Source organism: Perca fluviatilis, chromosome 11, assembly GCF_010015445.1.
Source record: "Perca fluviatilis chromosome 11, GENO_Pfluv_1.0, whole genome shotgun sequence".
Taxonomy (NCBI): Eukaryota; Metazoa; Chordata; class Actinopteri; order Perciformes; family Percidae; genus Perca; species Perca fluviatilis.
The window spans coordinates 37,378,091-37,402,680 of NC_053122.1; the positions used below are offsets into that span (position 1 = coordinate 37,378,091).

At 39.9% G+C, this 24,590-nt stretch overlaps 1 protein-coding gene across 2 annotated transcripts in view; it reads right to left on the reverse strand.

Moving 5' to 3' along the window:
* The window catches only part of LOC120568250 (neuropilin-1a-like), a 103,703-nt gene that overhangs the window by 39,032 nt on the left and 40,081 nt on the right, over positions 1-24,590 (reverse strand). For both annotated transcript variants that reach the window (XM_039815635.1, XM_039815634.1), the window contains exons 5-6: positions 18,731-18,901; positions 13,238-13,404 (exon numbers count right to left, since the gene is read on the reverse strand). In XM_039815635.1, the coding sequence (XP_039671569.1) occupies positions 13,238-13,404; positions 18,731-18,901 (338 nt within the window). The remainder of the gene's footprint in view (positions 1-13,237; positions 13,405-18,730; positions 18,902-24,590) is intronic.

Consider the following 24,590-nt stretch of genomic DNA (forward strand, 5'->3'; position numbering starts at 1 on the left):
GCTTGCACCATGTTTCCCTTTAAGCACATGGGAAACAAGAGGCTCAGATCTCATTAATTATACCGTGATCCATCCATAAGCAGACAGTGAAAAATCAGAGCAGGACGCTGGAGAGAAAGGCAGCACCGCTTGTTAAGACAACTTCCTCCCTAACACAAAACAAAGAGCTTTTCAGGAGCATTATGAAGTCATATACTCCACAACCAAACTGGTTACAAGAGTTGTAAGTCATGAGTACTTTCTCTTCGATAATATCTACCTGGTGAGAAACACCAGTCCTCTCGATGTAACATTTACAGTAAAAAGAGAGAAAACATTTTTTAGGTGATTCCCTTTGGCTTCTTATTGACATTTTATTATCAACAAAACTCCCTTTTCCCAGAAATGGATAGAGCGTGACATTTGATTTAGGTCATGTGTTTAATTCAGGCCTGTTGAGTCAGAGATGCACTGAGGTTTGAGCCTCAGGCTGCTGATCCACAAGGATGTCCAGAAGAGTCTCTGTGTGTGTGTGTGTGTGTGTATGTGTGTGTGTGTGTGTGGGTGCGTGTGTGTGTGTGTGTGTGAGAGAGAGAGAGAAAGAGAGAATGAGTGAGTGTGTGGGAACCAGCTCAGGATCAATTTTATGGTTGTCCACCAGCATCACTAATGACTATTGTGTGACCTGTGGTGTGTGTGTGTGTGTGTGTGTGTGTGTGTGTAAGAGGTTGTGTCAGACCAACAACAGATTTTGTGAGAATAAATAAGGACTAAATATATAACAGCTGGATTAAAAAAAAAAACAGAAGTATTGTGGGTTTAGGTGAACAGCATGGTACACTGTTTCGCCCTAGTTTATACTCCAGAACATGAAAAGAGTCAGCTCAATACAACTAAATACACAAGTTTTACTGAGATCTAAAGTAGAGTAGTGCAGAGTGGTCCAGGTTAGCCTAGCTTAGCACAAAGACTGCAAGCAGGGGGAAACTGCTAGCCTGTAACTGTGGATAAACCCCCCGTAATTCTTGAATTTAATAGTGGCTTTCTCTCTAACTTGATAAGGGGTCACCCCTATGTCCCCAGGGTCCAATGTTCAAGGGTCCTATGTTCCAAGGGTCCTATGTTCCCAGGGGTCAATGTTCCAGGGTCCTATGTTCCAAGGGTCCTATGTTCCCAGGGGCCAATGTTCCAGGGTCCTATGTTCCCAGGGGCCAATGTTCCAAGAGTCCAATGTTCCAGGGTCCTATGTTCCCAGGGGCCAATGTTCCCAGGGGCCAATGTTCCAAGAGTCCAATGATCTTGATATAAACTAACATTGTAAGAGACTGGTAAGGGCTATCTTCGCAGTTCAAATAGCAAACAAGTGAAAGGAGATGGACGTTTCTTCTTTCATTTGTTGTAAAACTCTGTTAATTCAGTGTGGATATATCAATATCGAAAGAAAACTAAAACTAAAAACTTCCTCGTTCGCACATTTGAGTACGTTATAAGCTTGATAAAACACGTAACATTCAAAAAGACTATTTTGTGTTGAAGAAAAGCCTAATGTTTTGCTTTTGACAGAACATGGCAAGCAGTCTATTCCTGCTTCCAGTCTTTGTGCTAAGCTAATCTTAACGCGTCCTAGATCTCTGTACTGACAAACAGAGATGAAACAGTTATCACCCTCTTATGTGACTTTGTAGGATAACAAACAGCAAGCATATTCATTATTTTTGTTATTTAACCTTTATTTATTCAGGGGAGGTTCACTGAGAGGCAGCCTCTCTTTATCAGGAACGCCCTGATCACATTCACACAGTTGCACACATTCATACCATATTTCCCAAAATGTCAGATGGTAGGGCCAATATGTCAGGGTTAAACCTCAACAAACTCTTAGTCAGCTACAGTGAGAAGCTAGTTAATGTTGGCACAGAACCACAGACTGCACAAAACCGCAACCACTAAAGATTATGAATTCTCAGTCACAACAAAAAAAAAACACAAATGAACCAGAACAAAGGTTAAGGTTTCCATGTCACACATCTGGAAACTCAGTTGTTCATAGTCATTAGCTTAAAACCTGAATTATGTCATTAGTCATTATGCCAAACATACAGTTCATAGAAAACCAAGCATCATTTTAAATAGGCTTCAGCTTTTAACATTATTATGTTAAGTACTTTGTTGGTAATCTTTATTCCAACAGTGAATATCTCTTCTTACAATAAATGGCTGCTGGAAACTTTATTCAACCTCCACGTACCATTTGTTAGTTTTTTCTCTCTCTCACAAATACAATTTTAACTCTCAAAAACTCTACAGATCCCGGTGGTTTTCTTGCTTAAACAAGGCGATTAACTGTCACATGTTAAAATAGCCAACATATCTTGTCTTGTGTGTGATTGAGTTAAAATTATTTGCCAGACTTCCTAAAAATAGAGAGAATTCCACCGTATAAAATGTCCATCCAAGTGTTTTAATCTAGTTTTTGGCTTGTTTTACACTTAAAAAAAATAAACTACTGTAATCATCCTTATTTCACCAGCAGTTCAAAGAAATTGTTCAAATAAGTTACTCCAAGTGAAATTACAGCGACAATACCGCATCTCGTGGCCATCTCGTTTCCCCAGTTTCCTCACGAAATTATGATCCAAGGGCTAAATAACAGATAAAAAAAGTCTTGTTCAGATGGCCGAGGCACTTTTTTCTCACTACAGCAAAGAAGCGTCCAGAAACATGACTGGTAAAAGATTACTATAACGATAGTTATCATCAAAGAGAGTGCCAGTGATAACAGAAAGCCTTCCAGCGGTCTTTTTTAAATCAGTGATTCACATACATACCCGTCCACAAATCTTACATCTTAAATTAAGAATACTTCAGCAGAACAGAATGGAGCTCCATTATCACATCAAGTTCCTCCAAACTGCATTAAGGCATGAACGGGAATCCATTTATTTCCATAACTGTGTATTTAATGAGGTGACGCTCCATTTCATTCCACTTTAACTAAACAAAATTGCTTGTTTGTTGAGTTTGGAAATTATCAGTTGCATATAAAAATACACAGCGCTTCAGTATGTGGGCTGCCTGTGATATATGGTGTGTAATTATACAACCATAGAGACGTTACCATGTGATACTGTACATGGGAAGGGACCCGAGGCCATTATTTAACTTCTCCCACTGCTGCTTTTTCAGGAGAAGAAGAAGAAGAAAATAGCTTCCCGTGGGTTTTGTGTGGGCTCTGTGACTGACAGCAAGACCCCTGGGAAACGTTGTTTTGTGGGATCGCTCGCCGGCGTTCCCAGCTGCCTTCTGCTCTACATTCCCACGAGATGTGTCACGCGAACGCAACACGCACTGTATGTAACCAAGACAGTGTGTATAGTAGGTTTTGTTGTGAAATGTAACAAAAATGGGACTGGATAATTTCTGTTGGTCATTATGGCATCAAGAGTTGAGTTTAGAAATGCAGTAAAGTGGCTTCCAGTCATCTTAGCTTGTGTCCCTTTATTAAAATGAAGCGATGCATCACAGGTCCTCTGTGGGGACATGAGCTGTTCAACCAAAGAGTGTTGCTATCTTAGATTGGTTAATGTTTGAGGCTATTTAGAGGCATCAAGAGGTCAAAGTATCCCAAGAAAAAAGAGAAAAGTCAGAAAAAAGAATTTTTTTTTTGTGAAACGGTATATTTTTTTCTTCCTTATGCTTTGAATCATCTTATGACCCCTTACACTGTAAGAAAAATGTCCTGGCAGAAAATTACCAGTATCTTTTCCGTTAAACATTTCTATTAATCAAAATAAAATGAAAATTCAGTACATTTACAGTATATACTCTGTACCTTTAAACGGACATTTCTGTTAAAGCTATAGTGTGTAGTTTCTGTCACCCCCGTGAGGAATTCTAAGTAATGATAAAAATAAAAAATAAAAATGTTGGGGTCCACATGATACAAGCCTTCCGTGACCGCGCACCCCCCCCCCCAACCATCCTCCACGCAAAAACATGATGGACTCTTCAGAAGAGGTACCTTCACTCGAGTTTCTGCACGGGAAAGTCACCGGACACCACGATGGACCTTTTCACAGCAGACATGTTGACTTGTCATAGTAGGAAAAGCACAGCTGAGATTGATAACCTTAACGATGGCTCAGTTCCATCAAGTGTCCCAGTAAGATATTTCAGTGAGTCAGCATGCACAATACCAGGACCTCTCCTAAGTGGAATACCAAAGTAATGCAGCCATCGTAATCGTTTATACCAGGACCTCTCCTAAGTGGAATGCAGCCATCATTAATGGTTTAATACCAGGGCCTCTCCTAAGTGGAATGCAGCCATCAGTAATGGTTTAATACCAGGACCTCTCCTAAGTGGAATGCAGCCATCAGTAATGGTTTAATACCAGGACCTCTCCTAAGTGGAATGCAGCCATCAGTAATGGTTTTGAATACACCTGTGCTTTTCCTACTATGACATGTCGACATGTCTGCCGTGAAAAAGGTCAATCTTCTGAACATAGTCCTACTGAGAAATCCAGAGAGAGTTGTGTGGAGCTGATAGTCTTAATTAGCTTTGTAGCAACTCATTTGGCAATGGCTTGAATGCAACAGACATTCATTAATATCAAAAAGTTATGCACTAAAGCTTTAAAGACAAGATAACCTTAACAAATATGTACAATGTAACTGTTTACCAATGAGCAAAGAAAGCTGCACGGTTAAGACAGGATGTGCAACAACGGTTGAGGGAATATGCAAACGTTCAGGATGGTTTGGTTGGTTTTATGCAACAGTAAACTGAATATATTTGGGGTTCCCAAGTACAACTAATCAAGAAAACTGTGGTCATTAAAATTGATAATAAAAATAATCATTAGTTGTAGCTCTGTGTTTAAAACCGATGGATTGTGATTTGTTATGTACAATGTGCAATACACTCAGCACGTTATCGTTTTTAAAAAATTATTTAATCTTGTCTCTCTTTATTGTACTTTATCATCTTTATTCACTTCTTATTTAAAATACTTTTTTTGCTGCATACTTTTGGATCTCACACTTTCCTATATGCCCTTTTATTGTGCTCCCTCTGTCACTGATGATTGGCAGTATGAATGTGTGTGTGTAGGCTATGTTTCGGTGGACAGTAGAAACTGAATTGCCCTTCGGAGATAAATAAAGCTATCTGTATCTGTATCTACGTAACTGTACAAACAGTTAGGCGTTGTGCACTGACAATGTTCAACACGATATGTCTGAAAAGTGAAAAAAATAAAAAATAAGCAGACAATCTTTCAGAGTTTGACTAAAGAGTTGGCGATGTTTCCCCAGTTTAAAAAGGGACAGCCTCAGCTCTTACGGTAATCCCCGGGCCTGTAGCGGCCAGGCAAAGCTGCATTCTCCAGACTTCCTCTATCAAAGGACTACGGCCAATTGCTCTTCCATCTTCTAATTACTCAACACTTGGCAGGGCCTACATTAATTCCACAGAAAAGAGTCACACTTACAGCTTCTTAATGAAGGGAACAAAATGCAGGAAAGGGGGACATAATTCACTCAAGTATGGCTAAATGAGACTGAACAAAGAAATGCTGCTATTTCCTGCCAAAACAGGATACTGCTTTAGCAGTGATAGTAAAAGAAAGAGCCCCACTTACTCAATTCTCATCTGAGGTTTCAGTGTTTACTTTAGAAAGTGCTGCAGTCTGGGGATGAAGGGGGATTACATGGGGAAAGAAAAAGTTTTCACCACTTTTCTAATAAAAACTGCATGACTGACAATGTTTTGATGTGTTTTTATTAGCCTTGGAATCACACTCGATTGACATTTAATTTTATTTAATTTATTCAACATTACTTTGTGTTCCTGTTAGCCAGTGTTGCAACGTAATAGAGTACAAATACATTGTTACTGTACTTAAAGGTGCCGTGGGTAGGATTGTGAAGATCCAGGACTTACCCAAAACATTTGAACATCAACAACTTCTCAGTCCCTCCCCCCCTTTCTGCTAAAGCCCAAAACGGTGTCCTAAGACCCTCCCCCCACAAGGGAGAATGAATGCGTGTGCATGAGCAGTGATTGACACTCAGTTAGACATCCCCCTGGCCCTGATTGGTGCATCTGAACAGGGAGAGGTGGATTTTTGCAAATCCCACTCCAGGCTGTAGGTGGAGCCAGAAGAGCCAGATTTTTTTTTATTACCTGCGTCATCTAGTTCTACTGGAACATAGGGTCAGTTTCAGCAAATATGACAGAAAGGTAGTTTTATAAGTCTTACCTACTGCACCTTTAAGTAGATTTTTTTCAGATCTGCACTTCGTCATTTATATTTCTGGAAACTTTCCCTTTAACTCCACTACTTTTCCTAAATAAATGTATACTTTTACTTCACTACATTTCCCCTCAGCATCTTCATTACTCGTTACTTACTACTTAGTGAAAGATTCTTCCTCACAAATTTTTTTTTGATGTCATGACTCTGAATATGATGATTAAGAAGGTTTGGAACCCTGAATATTATGCTTAACTATAAGAAAGCCACAATAAAGTTCATGATCAAAGTTTTTCTTTACTTTTACTTCAAAAAATGAAGGACATTTAATATCAGAACATTAATTTTGATAATACAGTCAATATCAGATACTCAGATCAGTATTGCTTTCAAGTACTTTATACAAGACTGATGTTAGCTGGCTTCTTGATGGGAAGAAGGGGTTGTTTTGTTGTTTTGCCCTAACCAATAATCCAGCCAACATCATTTTCAGTTGACACCGATTTTAGGTGCAATGAATGTGATGAAGAAATGTGTTGATTTCAATTGAGAAGTATTATTTGACTTACTTATACTTGACTTACAACAAGTAATACTGTATTTGTGTTGGTCTTTTCCACATTTGTCACCATTTTTCTGTTGCTATACATTTCATGGATTGATGAAAGTAACTATTTAGGAAGATGACATCCCCGTTCTTCATCCCACACACTATGGCCACTGATTGGTCAATTGTTTCTCCAACCAGGGGAAACAGCCATCACTGGGCACAATAGCAAACCTATTAGAATCAGGGATCATGTTTAGTGACTAGGGCTGGGCAATATATCGATATTATATCGATATCGTGATATGAGACTAGATATTGTCTTAGATTTTGGATATTGTAAAATCGTAATATAATAAGTGTTGTCTTTTCCTGGTTTTGAAGGCTGCATTAAAGTAAAGTGATGTCATTTTCTGAACTCAACAGACTGTTCTAGCTGTTCTATTATTTGCCCTTACACACTTTGTCATTAAATTGACATTTCTGATGATTACTTATCAAAAATCTCATTGTGTAAATAATATTTTGTTAAAACACCAATTGTCAATCCTACAATATCGTCGCAATATCAACATCGAGGTATTTGGTCAAGAATATCGTGATATTTGATTTTCTCCATATCGCCCAGCCCTATTAGTGACATGTATACCTTAAAAACTGACACCTTTACATTAATAACAATGTTGGAAATCTTTTTCAAATTTCCGAAATACTTTCTTTTTGCAGCCTTGAGGCTTTTATCCCACCAAAAAAATGCAACACACTAATTAGCCGACCCTATCTCCACAAAAATGAAAACAGCGAATTAAGGAGGCACAACTTGCTGGAAAATCACAAAATATTGTTTTTGTTTGGAACTTTTACATGGTTATGTATCTGCTGAGTGGCTTTTAGAACCACTCGGCCCATACAACCTCATTACAGTTTTTAAATGACACTTTGGCATTGATGACATTTTTTTCTCATTTCTGAAATACTTTCTTTTAGCAGCCTCGAGGTCTCTTTCCAGAATGAACATCAGACTAATTAGATCTACTTGGTTTTGGGCCTTTATTTGTCTTTGATGAATGACATAACTCTGATTTCATCACTTTTCTGGTCTCTCCAGTCTTCACTTATTGCATAAGAAATTAGATTAAAGATGGACTGTCATTGTTGTCAATGATACCGTCATTCCCTACACCTAGTGTTTATATCTAATGTTCACACCTGATTGTAGTTAGTGAGCGACTCACGCTACCGTTTATTAATTATTGGCCATTTTGGCCACCTAGTGGTTTTAATGTTTTGTTGAATTTATGCATGTGTTTTTTAGTTTTTTATTTACCTCCCTGTTGTATGTATGTTGTCGTATTGATCATTTTATTTCTATTGTATTTCTATTGCTATATTATTTCGATAATTATTATTTTCTTTTCTTCCTGACACTCTTATGTAATGATTGTGATATATGTTGGGACCCCTTCGAAAACGAGATAGTAGTACATTTCAAGGGGTTTATCCTAATAAACAAATTTGAAATACGTCTTTCACCACAGCCAGACAGCCAACTCAGACATAGGTCTAACACGTACGTCTCCATTCACCAGTCTGATTTGTGTCACTGACATTTCCTGGGTTTGGAAGTTCACCGAGGCATTCCTCCAGAGGTCTGCTCTGGATAGCGAGACCATTTTTACGCTCTCTGGAGGATCTTTTGTCTTTCAGTTTCCCCCCTGCTCCAACTACGACAACAAACCCCGCTCACACGGGGCCCAAATGTGATCTCCAGATGCACATCGCTGAGCTCTTCCTGGTGCCGTCAAAGAGATGCTGAAGACAAACCGGCAGGGCGTCTATAAATACCTGAAGCCAGGAGGGGAAGGAAGCCTTTCCTGGGCTTACATCATGGTATTCAATTAGATGTCAATTCACTACAACTTGTAAAGATGCACCTACTGGCCATTTTTGAGCCACATTCGTACGAATGAGGCGTTGAAAGTACACCGTAAAAACGTATTTTTTTTCTTTGTCTACAAAAGTCTGTAAAATTATGGCCATTTTAAATTAACAACCCAACTGTTATGTATTATGCCAAAAAAAATACAGTGTTTTGCTGCTAAACCTTGAATGAATATGACTGTAAATTTGATTAGGGTGTTTTACATACATTTTACGTTTTTTGTTTGGCAGCTGTTGCTACCAGTCATTTGACGTTTATATATATATTTATTTTTTTTACCATGCAAGTAATGTTTTTGTATCTGATCAGATCTTTTGAGCATTTTTGAAGAGGACGTTTTTTTTTGTGTATGTTTAAGAGGAGCCATGTTGCTTGAAACATGTTGATTTGTATTTTTATAATTACCATTAAAGGCTCATTTTACTACGTACAAGTTTCTCCTTCGGTGATTTTATTGCAAGAGGTATTTTAGCATTTCTTCTTGAACAATACAGTTAATTCCTCTGTCAATCTTTAAAATGTTTTTTTTATTTATTTATTTAACCAGGAAGTCCCTTGAGATTAAAATCTCTTGAGGGAATTTACGAATTTCGAGGGACACCTGGCCAACATTTCTCACCATTACAAGGTTACAAAATTATAAAATACAGCAGGTCAAAAACAATCAAGGGACAACCGATACATAATACAAATACAAAATTGAGTTTAGGAAGAGCAATTGCACTCTTCAGTTACACAGTTTTTAAATAAGTCACAACAGTGAAAAATAGGATTACAGATATATCTGAAAGCTGAATAATGAGCTCACTGTCTGCCGCCATCTGAAACTGCCACTGGGTAACCTCACCCCAAAAGAATTATATATAGTAACCTGAAATAGTATCAATAAAATATGAATGCCTTTAAATGAATAATAGAAGTGTTTGCATCGGAGTGGGCGTGCATGCAAGAATTAACAAAGTCATAATTTTCCTTTCAAGTAAGATAAATGGAAAGCCGTAAGGCAAACCACGCTGTGAGGAGTTGGCCACGCACCACACTTAATCAAATAAAATGGAAAATTCTCTTCACAAAAACCACCAGTCGTAACTCAAACGCCTCACAGAGTCGGGGGGCAAGCAGCAGTATAGGTTCTGAGGCTATAAATCACTGTGGCAGGGGGATGGTCTGCTGTTTCTTCAGGAGGGACTGGCCACAGGGCTTTACTTGGCACAAAAACACACACACACACACACACACACACACACACACACACACACACACACACACACACACACACACACACACACACACACACACACACACACACACACACACACACACACACACACCAAACTGGACTACAGCTTCCAGCCTTGGGCGTCAGGAGAGAGAGCGTGGGACTGAGAAGTCACTGGTGCAAATTTCACAACGGGTGACCTGAACCAGGAGTGTCGTCACTTCCTTTAGTATACAGTCAGTGTGTCCTTTTGGAAAAACTCTGAGAGCTGCTCAGACGCCAACAGCACAATGTTGCTGAGAAGGCAGATCCATGCTCAGCAAACTCTACCAAGTGTTTTACCTCTACTTTTTTATATACCATGAGAAATGGGCACGTCATGTGTGCAAAGACTTGATAGGGTTTTATTCCAGGGCTTTAAAACAATAAAATCAAGACAATTTGAGAGCTTCTGTACTGTAAATGAATAGAAGGAGCATTTGTTTTAATGTGGGTACAGTAAGAACACAAAGGTGGACTGCAACATATCAGGGAGGTAAGGGTATAGTACCAGTAAGGGTTTTAAAAAGTATGTTTATAGCATGAAAAAGGGGATGGGATCAAACCAAAGTCCAAAAGTCAACATGTTTGTAGGGATATTTTAGCTTTCCCTATAAGTTGGCAGGAAAATATCACAATGATGCCTATGTAAATCTATGCCTATATCAACATACTGTATATTAGTGAAGATGCTTTTTTTGTTTATTGTGTTAGAGAAGCCTCATATAGTACATGTGATCAAAAAATGTGTCCTTAAATGGGACAAGAAACACTTTTAGAAAACAATTTGTGCCACTAAGTCAAAACAAATAATAAAACATTCAGAAGGCATCATTGGTAAATTAACTTTTGTAAAATGAACACTACATATTTGAAGTGTATCGGACAACCTCTCTCTATAGATAAACCTATTAGCCTCAATATCATGACCTCCCTGAGGGCTCAGCTGTGGCCCGGTAGCTAAAAGGAGTCCCCAGACAGACAATAGAGAAATACTACTACTAATCCAGCACCGTGGCCGTCCTCATGTCTACTTCCTGTTTTAACCCCCACAGGAAGGTAGTGAGCGTCCATTCTTACTGCGAGGGGCATTGTGAGTCTTCCTCTATGAGTTCCTGTCCTGCACAATGGGACAGTCTTGGACTCCGGCCACACCTTATAGGTCTATCTGACGGGGGCGATCTCACCTAGAGTTAGTTTTCTTTGGTCCAAAAGCCATATTAGGAAAAGCACATGCTTGCTGTTTACAAAGCCCAATTATAAATGAGCCAGAACTCTAAAAGTAGAGTCAGGGCTGATAATTTAAGAGGGATACAAACAAATCAGTTCCTTGTTCCTTTAATTTTAGCCAAACATGATGGACTGCACTCTCAAGAGCGCAGGAAAAAGAAAGGATTAGAAAAACAGTTTGGCTTTGTTCATGTGTGCCAAAGATTTCAAGCTTATCGTGAAGACCATATTTGCTCTGTGTCTATTTTCCCTTACTCAGTTGAAAAGCTGAATCATTGCTGCTTATTCTCATACAAAACAGTATTCTGCCATACAAAAAAACAAAAAACAAACTTGGACCTACATAGATGCTCCAAATTGAGTAAAGACCTGAAGCTTTGACATCCCATAAAATGTATTAAGCTATAGAAATGAAAAACACCCGAACAAATCACAGTAACTGCACCCTGCCACTGAAACTAGCTGGAGAGAAAGCCACAGGCTAAAGCTAAATATACTTTTTTTTTACCAGTAGCTCTCTCTGTCTCTCTCTGAAAAATATCCATTTTAATGAACTTCCATCTTCTTCTAAGTTTTAACTAAGTTAAAAAAAACAACAACAACCAAATGATGAAGTAGCTAATTCTAGTCATGAAGCTAAATTAGTTTGGCTAAATGATAGCTAGCATAGCTTAACAGGCTAACTGCCATCTCAGCTTCTGATGCTGTAGAACTCATTCAATCAGTTGTATTTAATAATCACACCATATCCACATTTTTACAGTAGAACTAAACTACCACATACAAAAAACAATAGTGTATGTCTGACTAAATGTTTGAAAAGCAAACTCCATTGTTTCAAACTACAATCTAAAAAGAAAAAAAGACAAAGCACTGTATGTGCATATTGAAAGCAAATTATTAGATATTTCACAATTTATATAGTCATAAACCTTACGATAGATAATAGAAATGCATGTTGGGCTTCTCAGTGCAGCTTTAAACTGCATTGTATCCTACCTAACAAAATTAGAGAAAGCTCCAGAGTTCAAATACAAAGAATGAAATGCGTTTGACTTAAAGGTCCCATATCATGCTCATTTTCAGATTCATACTTGTATTTTGGGTTTCTACTAGAACATGTTTACATGCTTTAATGTTAAAAAAAACATTATTTTTCTCATACTGCCTGTCTGAAAATACCTGTATTCACCCTGTGTCTGAAACGCTCCGTTCTAGCGCATGTCTCTTCAAAAAAAGCACTTTCTAGTTATATAGGTTGTTGTGACATCACAACCGTACAGAAGTCCTGATGGCTCGATTAAAGGCACAGTTTCTGAATCCTGGCTGTGTGCATTTCTCTGTGGATTGAGCACTTTGATACTTTCACAGTATTTATATAGCACCTCGACCTGCTTTGTACTTTATAATAAAAAAAGACATGGCAATTTCACTTTTTACAATACAGGACATTTAAAGGCAGCTTGAAACAGAAACAGTTTGTTGTGTCCCTGATGTGTGTACAGAGGCCAACACGACTTAGAAGCCAATCTGTCTGCACTTCTTCCTTCTCAAACCTGTACAGCAGTTAGTTTAGCCGACTGAATCCTCGAGCAGTAAAAATATATCAAATGTGTTTTATAGCTAGAAACACTTCCATACTCTATTTCCACAATCAGTGATTGCAGGCTGCTATGTCAGATTTCACAATGAAGACAAGACCTGTCAACTGTACTGGAGAGGCAAATTTGAATAAATAATTCATGTTGTGTTATTTTCTGTTCCTTTTTTGTCCGTATGACGTGCAGAGAAAAAATGTTACAAATGAGTGAACAATATTCAGACCAGATGTGAGCAAGATCTCAGCGGTACATCCAAGTTCAAACTCAGGGAACACAGTTTCTCCATGAATGAGCAAACGTACATTTGGAGATCAGACTCTACAATAAAGACCAGTGTGATGTAATTTCAGTCACAAGAAATTCAGGAATCCTCCCCCAAAATGTGATCCCTCGACTTCTAACGTAACCAAACATTACTGACCTGAATCCACTCCCTGACGGTGTCATCAGAGGGCGTCCAGCCGTTCTCCTGGTAGTTGAGGCGCGAGCGTTCAGGGGACCAGTTGGAGTTATACTGGGAGGAGGCGGTGATCTGCTCTGAGGAAATTTCCCCCGACTCCATGCCCAGTGGCTCCATACAAGCAAAATCTGCCAAAGAAAGAAAACCTCTATTAACAAGAGTTCAACAAGACTCCTAAATGATATTTTTTTGAATCACTTTTTTTGTGTTTATCATTTTGTGTTGATAGTTACAGAAAATAAAACAATTTATTTGAATCAATTGATCTCCCAGATGGGTCTCTGTCATAGAAAGTGTCTTCAACCAATTAAAGGGATACTTTGCCGATTTTAAACCAGCTCTGTGTCATCTTTGTGTGGGCAGTGTGTTTAAAGATATTTTTTTGTTGTTGTCATTTTTAGGCCTTTATTTAACAGGACAGCTGAAGACATGAAAGGGGAGAGAGGGAGGAAGGACATGCAGATAAGGGCCACAGGTCGGAGTCCAACCCCGGCCCGCTGCGTTGAGGAGTAAACCTCTACATATGGGCGCCCCCTCTACCAACTGAGCTAACCTGGCGCCCAGCAGTGTGTTTAAATGAATGGTGTTTGAGTTCACTGCGGATCGCGGCGGACCTCCGTGACGCGTTTCACGTCATCCGGCGGATCTCAGCAGACATCCGCTGCTCCCCACCGCGGAAAGCTCCCTGTACTGGCGCCATGCAGGGAAGCCAAACACCGTTCATCTAAATACACTGCCCACACTGCCATGACACAGAGCTTGATTTAAATCAGCAAAATATCTTTACCTATTTAAACGTTATCAAGGAACATGAAACCCAGTTGGATCTAATTCATGACCTCGATCATCTTATCTACTTATCTGACTATTGTAAAACTATAATGGTGGTCTATGTGTTTCTTAGACACCAGTGAACATAAAGTATTTGTTCCTAATCGCATTGCAGGGTGGCAATCACTCTGGCAATCATTTTTATGTCCAAAATATCAACAAATGAGGAGGTAATTATTATTGGATCATAAGGGGAAATGTTTGTCATCAAAATCATACAAAATGCCCCTTGAATATGAGCTTTAAAAAGTTTATTACACACATCATTAGCTGGATGAACTGAATTTTGGTTACTTGGTAATGGCTGATTCTGAAAGAAACACCTGTAGTCATTAATCTGTGTTAAAAAGGAAGGTTTGTTTTGTTGGTTTGAAAACCACGTGAGCATTGAGTGTCACCCAGACACTGTAACGTGTCTGTCCCTGCTGGGCAGTAGTAAAGAGTCATTTCAAACAAGCTCCTATGTATGTGGCACTTTAGAGGCTGTTTGGTGACACTGGCTTTTGTATAGTATCTATACATTCACACACTCATCCTACGTGCAGACATGTGAGGCTAAAACCCACATTTGAATTTCAAAAACAACCTGCTATTTTGTTTCAGGAAAGGCCATGATTGGCTAGTATGAACATATAGTAACTAATAATATGAATGTAAACAGCTGAAAGTCAGCACTTTAACCTCATGGTTATTGTTTCAAATCCAGTGTGCTCAACTAAAGAGTCAAAATAACAAAACATACAGTATGTCATTGTCAAAATCACTGTTTGCTAATAATCCCATCAAGAGTGACTTGACAGCTAAACTCACAGCTATCCGATGGCTTTTCTCAAACCACTACTCTATTCTGATACTGCAAGTAAGTATAATCTTCATAACCAATTCATCCTGTTCAATCTTCTTCCATGTAGGCCGGGAAATATTTCAACCACAAAATGTCAGACATGGGTACATCCCAACTTCTCAAAGATAAATTAATTAACAATGATATAAAAGAGAACAAAAGCAGCAAATCTTCACATCAGAGAAGCAGTGTATACTTTTTGCTTGATAGATGACTTTAAAGTATTATATTTTCAAATTTGTTGTTAATACATTGTAGATCAACCAATCATTTTAGCTTCAGCATAATATTTTTGTATGCACACACAAACTCACACAGGCACATGCTGCTGCTAATTTCATGTGAAGATTCAACTCCAATTTAGCAGATTTAAAATTTTTTTTACTCTAACTGAAGGATAATGCACGCACTCCTCCGTGGATTCAGAAAATCCCAAATCCTTTGGACAAACATGTCGGTGTCTCTGTGGCTACAGTGTCCACTCTGTAACAGCAGGGGAGCATGGGGAAGGAAGAGGGAGGGGGGAACAAAAGGAAATGTGATTATTTATGTGTGTGTGTGTGTGGGAGGCCTGTCTGGAGACACAAGGTCTACCCGACTGACACAAACACACTTACATCATTCCAAGTTTTACAAATAAATTAGGCAGAAAGTTTGCTTACAAGATCACCAAAAGACAGTAGAAGCTGGTTTTTTTTTTGCACTCATCGTACATTTTTATTATTTGACAATTTTCAGGCCCAAATCATCAAATTCACAGCTTTCCCCAGCAGAGTAGCCCACTCTTGCCAGAAAATGCTCTGAAACTGCTGCAAGACATTGAGAAAGAAAAACACCACTGGCTATCAGCCAGCCACCACTTTATCCCTAAATTCGCTTACTTTTATGTTTTCCTTCTGGCCTCAGTCTCCTATCCAAAAACCTTTCTTTTTGCTCTTTTCTCATTTCAATTCATGAGACAACCATGTCTCCCTCACAGCAGGCATGGGGGACGAACTTCAACCTCCCTCCAGCTCTCCAGCCAAAAAGAAAGAAAGATCGTAAAATAACGCCCCCACCGATCGTCCAGCTGATCAAAGGCCCGGCTGGAAGCCATTTCTGAAGGTGATGGCCAGGACATAGCGAGAGAAAACCGTAAATTCTCCGCAGGATATCAGAGTTGGAGTCCTCAGAGGCGGTTAGCCCAGATCCTGCTTGAATGGAAGTTCTTTCTGAGAATCTCAAGAGGATGAATGCACTGAACGCATTGATGTAGAAATCGGAGTGAATAGAAGATAACAGGTTGTTCATAGCAGTGGTTCCCAGCCTTTTTGGTCAGATGTGCCCCTTCATCAAGACCACCCATCATGTTCCAAATGTGCTCAACTGAATGGATTTTAAAATGACAGTTTTTTTAACACTATTAGAAAGCAATAATGTGACATAATTGAACCAATATTGGAAAGCCGTTGTTACCACAACAACCCATGCATATAGGTTGGTGATGTCTGGACCCACACATCCGATCAGATCGCTTGCAAATAGAGCAGATCTGTCTTATTTGAGAAAAGAATCGGATTTGTCTGCAGTCTGAATGTAGCCTTAGAGCTACACTCACACTCTCTCTCACACACAAACACACACACACACACACACACACACACACACACACACACACACACACACACACACACACACACACACACACACACACACACAAACACATATTTGATGAATACTGTATAGACTACACCCATGTACCTTGTCATTAACACTCACCATCAACAGCAGTACGCACACACACACACACACACACACACACACACACACACACACACACACACACACACACACACACACACACACACACACACACACACACACACACACACACACACACACACACACACACACACACACACACACACACACACACACACACACACACACACTTTCTGCCCAGGGCAAAAACAAACAAGAAAACTGAACAACAGATAATTATGTGACCCCTCTGGTAAAATGTCTACATGCATGTGTGATTCAGAAACATTTTCCAGCTCAGCGCATTCTGTTGCGATTGAAGGAGGTGGTATCAAATATGTATAATATGCAAATAAGATCTTTTTTTTGTCAAATTAAAGCTTTACATTATGCTGCTCCTGACCTACAACAATGTGCAGAAGGATTTAGAAAACAACACTCTTTGTCAATGCTTTTGTTTCTAATTGATTTGTATGTCACAATTTGAATACCAATAAGAGCATTTTAACTTCCAACCTCAATTTGTAAGCCAATGTGGACGAGAGGTCCTTAAGTGCTCAAAAGTGAGTAGAATTTGAACATCTAGAATTCTATGGCAAGTGGCAAACTCCATCTGCTGATGAACACCATTCGATATGCCCAAAAGCTCCAGCACATGCGAGATTGGTTTGTCAATAACTGGATAATGTTTATACCTATTTTGAGAAGTGTTTCGCAAATTTATTGTGACACTTTTGTCATTTTAAATGAGGAAAAGAAAGAAAAATAGCTTCACTGACCACTGTGTGCAGTTGGGACATGTAAATCCTGACCCAAACACTACATAAATACACAGTCAACTGACTTCAAGTCATTAAATATCAATTTAGAACAAATTTATGTTCATTTCTCCCAAAGTGCCCATATTAGCCACCATGGGACTTTAGGTAAACTCACCTCTCACATTCCTACACAGGGGCGACTGGGGGTGAGGTTACAAGAGTGCAAAAACCATTCGGGTCAACATAACTAATCTCTCTCCAGGCATTCCTACAGGGTCACACATGTTTTTTTTAACATGTGGACACAACACAACACATTAAAAGGAACCATAACCAAGAGCAACTCTTTACCTGGTGATCATATCCTGATGTGTGAAATCATTGTTCAAGAAGAAGAAGATAGGATAAGGTAGGAGAAAATACGAGTTAAAAGAAGGTCATCCTGCTGTTTTTATCAGAGCCAAATCCCATTTTAAATTTAAAGTTGCAGCTAAGAGATGAGATTACATACACTTTTGTCAAATTCAGATCCTGAATAAAAAAAAAACAGACGGGCAGGGCTACTCCAGTCTGTTTTCATGAAACAACATGTTCATATAGCTACGAAAAGTTAAGCACTGCATTCCACGGTTCTTTTTTTGCTTTATGCAACCCAACGACTGCTGCTGTATAAGAACGCTACTGTAGGGAGGAAGTCGGGGTTGTCAAAGATCACATACAGCTGAGCCCCTACAGCTGAAAGAGATTCAGCATCTCGCTAAGGAAAATGTGTACTTTTTAGGGCAGCACAATTAATCGCAATTTTATCGAAATCGCAATATGAACTTGTGCAATATCCAAATTGCAGAGGGGCGCAATATTTGTTAAAGGCAAAATATGTGTCAAACCATTCTGAATGAAGTATTGTGGTGCTGCAGAGACGTCCTGGCCCACACATCCTATCCTACAGACTAAAGAAAAAATCTTTGTTTGGTACAGATCCTTGCAAAAAAATCACACTTCAATCATTTTTTTTTTTTTTTTCAATGAAAATGAGAATAATTATACAAAAATGATCATTCCCCTCATCATATCACAATCCCAATATCAGTCAAAATAATCGCTATTAGATATTTTCCTAATATCGTGCAGCCCTAGTATTTTTTCACACTGTTAAAGGCAAATGAGACACAGAAACGTCCAGGAAATGGACCCTGGTCCTTCCCTAATGCCAGAGGACGTGTCTAACCCTCCACACCCCCCACCCCTCCCTTTCTCATGGCTACTCCAGCTGCTCACCCTCATCCTCGTGTCCCAGGGGGAGGCTCCTCTCGCGGATGGTGTAGTTGGCGGAGAATCCCTCTCTGGCGATGGCGTTGTCAGTGGTGATGGTCATGGACAGGATGCCCGTGTAGGAGATCACACGGCCCGGGGACGTCTGGCCACAGTAGCGGCCAATGTGGGGGCCCACTGAGGGAAGAATGGAGGGGTGGGGGAGAAGAGGTATATAAGGAAAGAGAACGGGGGGGAGGAAGAGGAGGAGAGAGCAGAGGAGAAAGAGGGATAGCGAAGAGACAAATAGAGTGAGAGATGGAGCAGGGGAGAAAAGGGAGAATGTCAGCTTCATCACTCATCAACTGCACAGTGCTTTTTATAATTCACTTTGTCCTTTTCTGCCCTCAGTGTCCTGGGAAATGTTTCGTGACAGCTGCTCGATAAAAGACATTTTTTAACCCACTTCCAAACGTGATACTGTTTACAACCCTTAAAAGATTGTGACATCTCCTTTCCTGATCTGCATGACAAATAATGAAAAATAACACAGATAAATATAGCCAATAGCAATATTTTTTTTTAATACACATATTAAGCTAAATCTTGTTATTTGTGCAGCGGACAGATAATCTTTAGACCGAGATGGACCGACGAGTCTTCGAGGATTTGGAAAATATCTTCATAACTTTGGCGTCAACCACCGACTGTTGGAGATTTCTCTTTCAAAAGAGACGCTGAGCTCTGTGACTAAAATGATCAAACACGAGACGCACAAACTGTGGCTAACATCTACTGCAACATCATTTTCTTACATGCAGCACGCAGCGACAGACTGTCCCATGTCTTCGCCGCTGAGTGCTGACGTTGCTGCCTGCCCACAGTGTGCCGGCCATTTCATCCTGTTCTTATCTGTGAGAAACAATGGCAGGCTGCTGCTGCCTCCTGTTTCAGACAGATACTGGATCTGCAGCCTCTCCACCACTCCAGGAGGGAACGTTCAGTCCACAGTGAAGTCATACATGATACAAAAATTATAGGGGAGAACAATTTTGACATTTCTCTCTGTATCTTGGAGTTCTTTTAAGCCAGTGGTCCATGTGTCTGCTATTAAAACGGTGTAGCTGATATCTCTGCAACCCAAACAGAACATGCATGGTTTCCTCTCAAACACAAGGAGGAAAATGTTACACTTTACCCCATAGTCTGGGTTAGTTATACCATACCCTGGGGTGAAATGTAACGTCATGGAATTAGGATTATGACAAACAGTTGATATTGAAACTCTTATTCAACATAATATTTGTGTGTTGAGAGGCAGCCTGTTCTCATGTTCGAAAAGCTACGAAAAGACAAGTACTGTGATTCCTATGATTTATAAGTTTTTTTTGTTGCTGTGTGCACCGCATTGACTGCTGCTGTATAAGACCTTGAGAGACCTTAAGAAAAGGCAAATAATAGAACAGTTACAACAGTCTGGTAAGTTCAGAAAAGTACATCACTTTACTGTAATGCAGCCTTTAAACCAGGAAAAGACAACACTTAGGTCATATCACGATATTACGATATCCAAAATCTAAGACGATATATCGCCCAGCCCTAATATAACCACGATCTTTTTCCTAATCCTAACTAGTTGTTTTGGTGCCTAAACTTAACTTCATCGCTGCATAACACTCACTTTTTCTTGCCTAAACTTAACCGTAATCTCCGCCGAAATGACCGACAGCTCGCAGTGCTCTGTACTAGGCTCACAGTCGCCTATTCTCGGGTAACCTAACCACCAACAACGACCGGCAGCTCGCGGTGCTCTGTACCTGGCTCACAGTCACCTATTCTCGGGTAACTGAACCACCAACTACCGCTAACCTGACGGAGCACCATGCGGAGCACCATGCGGAGCACCATGCGGAGCACCGTAGCTGGTGTCACAGAGCTCTGTAGCGGCTAAACACATCTACTAACTGCTGCCGATAGGACGAGCTGTGACTGGAGGACTCTAGCCGGCGTCACAAAGCTCTGTAGCGGCTTAAACAGCTAGCAACTGCCGCTCTGTAGCACAGAGCGGCAGTTGCTGATGTCACGTGACAAGCCAGCGGTCTCCTAGTTATTAGTCCTACGTTTTAGTGTCCATAACTTTTCATACGATATCCTACGAACCCATTCATGAGAATGCGTTGTTAGAGGCAGTCCTCGGTCTGTCTTTCTTTTCCAAAACTACATTTTAAAGGAAAAACATAAATACAACCAACATTTTGCTTGGGGGAAGTTGTAACATTTACTAACTGAGTTACAACTAACCCAGAATTGTCGCCTTAATTTTATGCTAACAGCTAAAACATTAGCACTTACAACCTGCATGAAAGATATCCATATAGACACCTAATAAACATGATTTTATTATTATTATTTGTAATAAGGATTAAACAGAGCATGTGCAGAGTGAATCATGTGATTCCAAACTTGTTCCTGATTGGAGCAATTGGAAGTGTTACACCTGACCTGTGTTCCGTGTAACTATCCCCCAACTCCCTACTTTTCTAACAATTTGAGGCATAATAAGCAAAAAATATCACCAGTCACATTGGATTGCTGAGTTTAGAATAATCTGCTGGATTATGTTAATTAATATCAGTTACAGTTTAAAGCAGGTAGTCGGCAATCTGTGATGGATTACATTTTGAATGATTTCAGCCTGATTGGACATAGTGTGAAAGGCTTTCAACACTTCAAGCAATATGGCTGCATTTACATTAATTTATTTAGGAAATGGTCATATTTGAAATAAACAACAAGAAGAGGAAGATTCAATTCCAGTATTTAGCCGTAACACACAATCAGCATGTACTGTAAGAGTGTAAGATAACGATAAAAAAGCTTTCTCAAGGTTCTTTCTAAAAAACGAAAATGATTTTTGACAAATAATTCTTATTACTTACGTGTGCACTTTTTCAGGAGCTTTAAAGCACATCTCGTACCGAGCTAACTATGTGAAATGTGGCTGGGAACTTTGGAAAAAAACGAATAAGTGACCCTCATGATCCAAATTTTCTTCATCCAAAAGAAAGGATGTTGTGAAGACATTAAAACTCTCCATTTAGGATATTTATAAGGCTCATCCGTTTCCATTTTTTATAATTTGTTTGTTAACAAATCTGTGAAAAATAAAATTTCTAAACAAAATAAATGCCCCAAAAATATTTGATTCATTTTTTTAAAGAATAAATCCAAACATAATGAGTGTTAGATGTTTGTTTGTTTTGATTAAATCCCACCAGAAAAAAAAAAATCCTTTTGAAGATTTACAGCTTTCAAAGAAAAACCAACACCAGTGCATGATGGGAGCGTTTGGTGACCGTGTTAACACTGCGAATGCGTTTGATGGAATGAAAAACTATCATCGTGGTCTTCACCCTGCTGCAGAGATGCTTTGTTATCTGCGCTGACACACACACACACACACACACACACACACACACACACACACACACACACACACACACACACACACACACACACACACACACACACACACACACACACACACACACACACACAGATCATACGACAGGAAAAGCCCTGGCATGTTATGTATGCTGGCACTGCTTTAAAGTGTGTGTCACTGTCTGTATACCTGTGCCAGTCTTTGTGTCCCTCAGGTTTTTCCCATGCCAGTCTCCTCCCTGGCAATAACCAGGCAACGCATTGGGCACAGCAGCAGGTATTGTGGGCATCCTGGCAACCTTCTCATGCCTGTCCAAGGTATGTAGCTCTCACCATTATCTGCACACTGTGCGGCTAATTAGACAACAATGGAAGCCGAAAAAACGCTGTCCAAACCAGAGGAGGAGTGTGAACAGAGAGTGGAGCAGGATGCGCCAACGTCATTCATGTGCCGAAGAGCCGATTTTCCAAATGTAGTTGGTGAGGGAACACTGAGCAAGCTGTGAAGGAGTCTCTCTCAGTACATCCAGCCTCCATGTGTGCACAGGAGGACGAGTCTCAAGTAAAAGATTGAAATTACCACATTAACAGCAGAGCCATTTATGATTATTATCAACTGTGGGCGTACTAACACTTCTGTATGTTAAAGGTGCTCTAAGCGATGTTGGGTGACGTTACTTCTTGTTGACGTTCGAAGCATTTTCAAACAAAACCGAGGCTAGCTCGCCCCTCCCTCCTCCTCATCCCGTCCCCTCCCCCTCCCTTCCGTGCTTCCGCGCACTAACCCCCCCAACCCCCACCCCAAAATCCTTCTTGTCGGTTATTGGCTGGAAGACTGTTTGTTATGTTTGGTGGTGCAGGTTGGTGCAGTTTGTTGTTGTTTCCGTTTGTGGAGTCTGGGCTGTCTACAGAGACCGCGTTTTTTTACAGTGTGTTCAGGGGACAGGCAGCTCGCGGATAGTGAGGAGATGTTTGCTGTATGTGACAAAACATGTTGTAGCCTAAAAAACGCGTGATATCGCTTAGAGCACCTTTAAAGGCATTGTTTAGTAACATTTTGTGGAAAAATGCTTATTATATTATTATTAGTGGGTTTTGAAGTAAAGGCGTTACTAAAGGTGGATTTTTTTTTAAACTTTTGGACAGAGCCAGGCTAGCTGGTTCCAATATCTCAAGTCGTATGCTAAGCTAAGCTAACTGGTTACTGGCTGTGGCTTCATATTCATCGTACCGCACAGACATGAAAGTGGTGTTGATGTTCTCATCTTAGTCTTAGCACCTAATTGGGCAGTTTTGTATCCATCTTCTTGTTTGTGTTGTTTTAATGCTCCTTCACACAGATGTGTTGCTCAGGAAAAATACTCTTTGAAATTCCTTTCAATGGAAGAATGTGACTTGGCACAGACTCCTGACTAGTGACATGGCTATGTTTTAGCTGTGGAGATGAAAAAGTTGAAAAATAATGAACCCCTTTGTTAAACTGCAACAAGAAACCAATGAGTAGCAAGGCATCTTCTTTAGTATTTGGTATATTTTAGTTGTAAGTTTAAGAACTTTTTAAGAGACTTTTGAGGTTTTGTTTGGTGGAATTAGGAAACCAATGAGCCTGGTCAGAATTAGACGTTATACAAGATTCACTTCTTTTTTTTCTCGTGTTAAGTCAAGCCAAGTTTAGTTGAAATTTTCATTTTTAAAATTTTCTATTTCAACATCAGTGTAGCCAGAGAGCTGATTTTCTCTTGAAAATTAAGGTATTTTAAAGTCATTCAGACAAAACAAGAATTCTGACGACACCAGGGTCTTCAATGATTGGCTGAAGTTACTTTGAAAGTGCCAATGTATCCTGTTATTACTGATATATGCACAACACGTGAAAAGTTGTCTCCCAAAAAATAAAACCACTTTCACCTCCTCCCTAGTCTATATTGACGACGTTTTATTTCCGGGATTGCTCCGTTGCCACCGGAAATTCCACCTGATGTCCCTCATTTTCGGCCGGATGTCCGTCCCCTTCCGTTTCCTCTGTGTTGACGTTCTAACCTCTGGTGGATTTGTGAGGACTATGGTTAACTGCTCCTCAGATCTCTGCAGGGTAAATCCAGACAGCTAGCTAGACTATCTGTCCAATCGGAGTTTTCTGTTCCACGACTAAAACTACTTTTGAACGTACACGTTCCACCAAAACAAGTTCCTTCCCGAGACTATTTAGCAGAGGCACCGTGGCTCCGTCCAGCGCTTAGCGCCGCCCAAGACGATTGTGATTGGTTTAAAGAAATGTCAATAAACCAGAGCACGTTTTTCTTCCATCCCAGAATGCTATGGGGACTAGCCAGACCTTCCTCCCCTGAGCTGTGGAGGAAGGTCTGGCAATGTGAGACTACCTCCTCCCCTCCTTCAGCACACATCTTCCTTGTGTCTTTATCTATTTTTCGCCTCTGCGTTC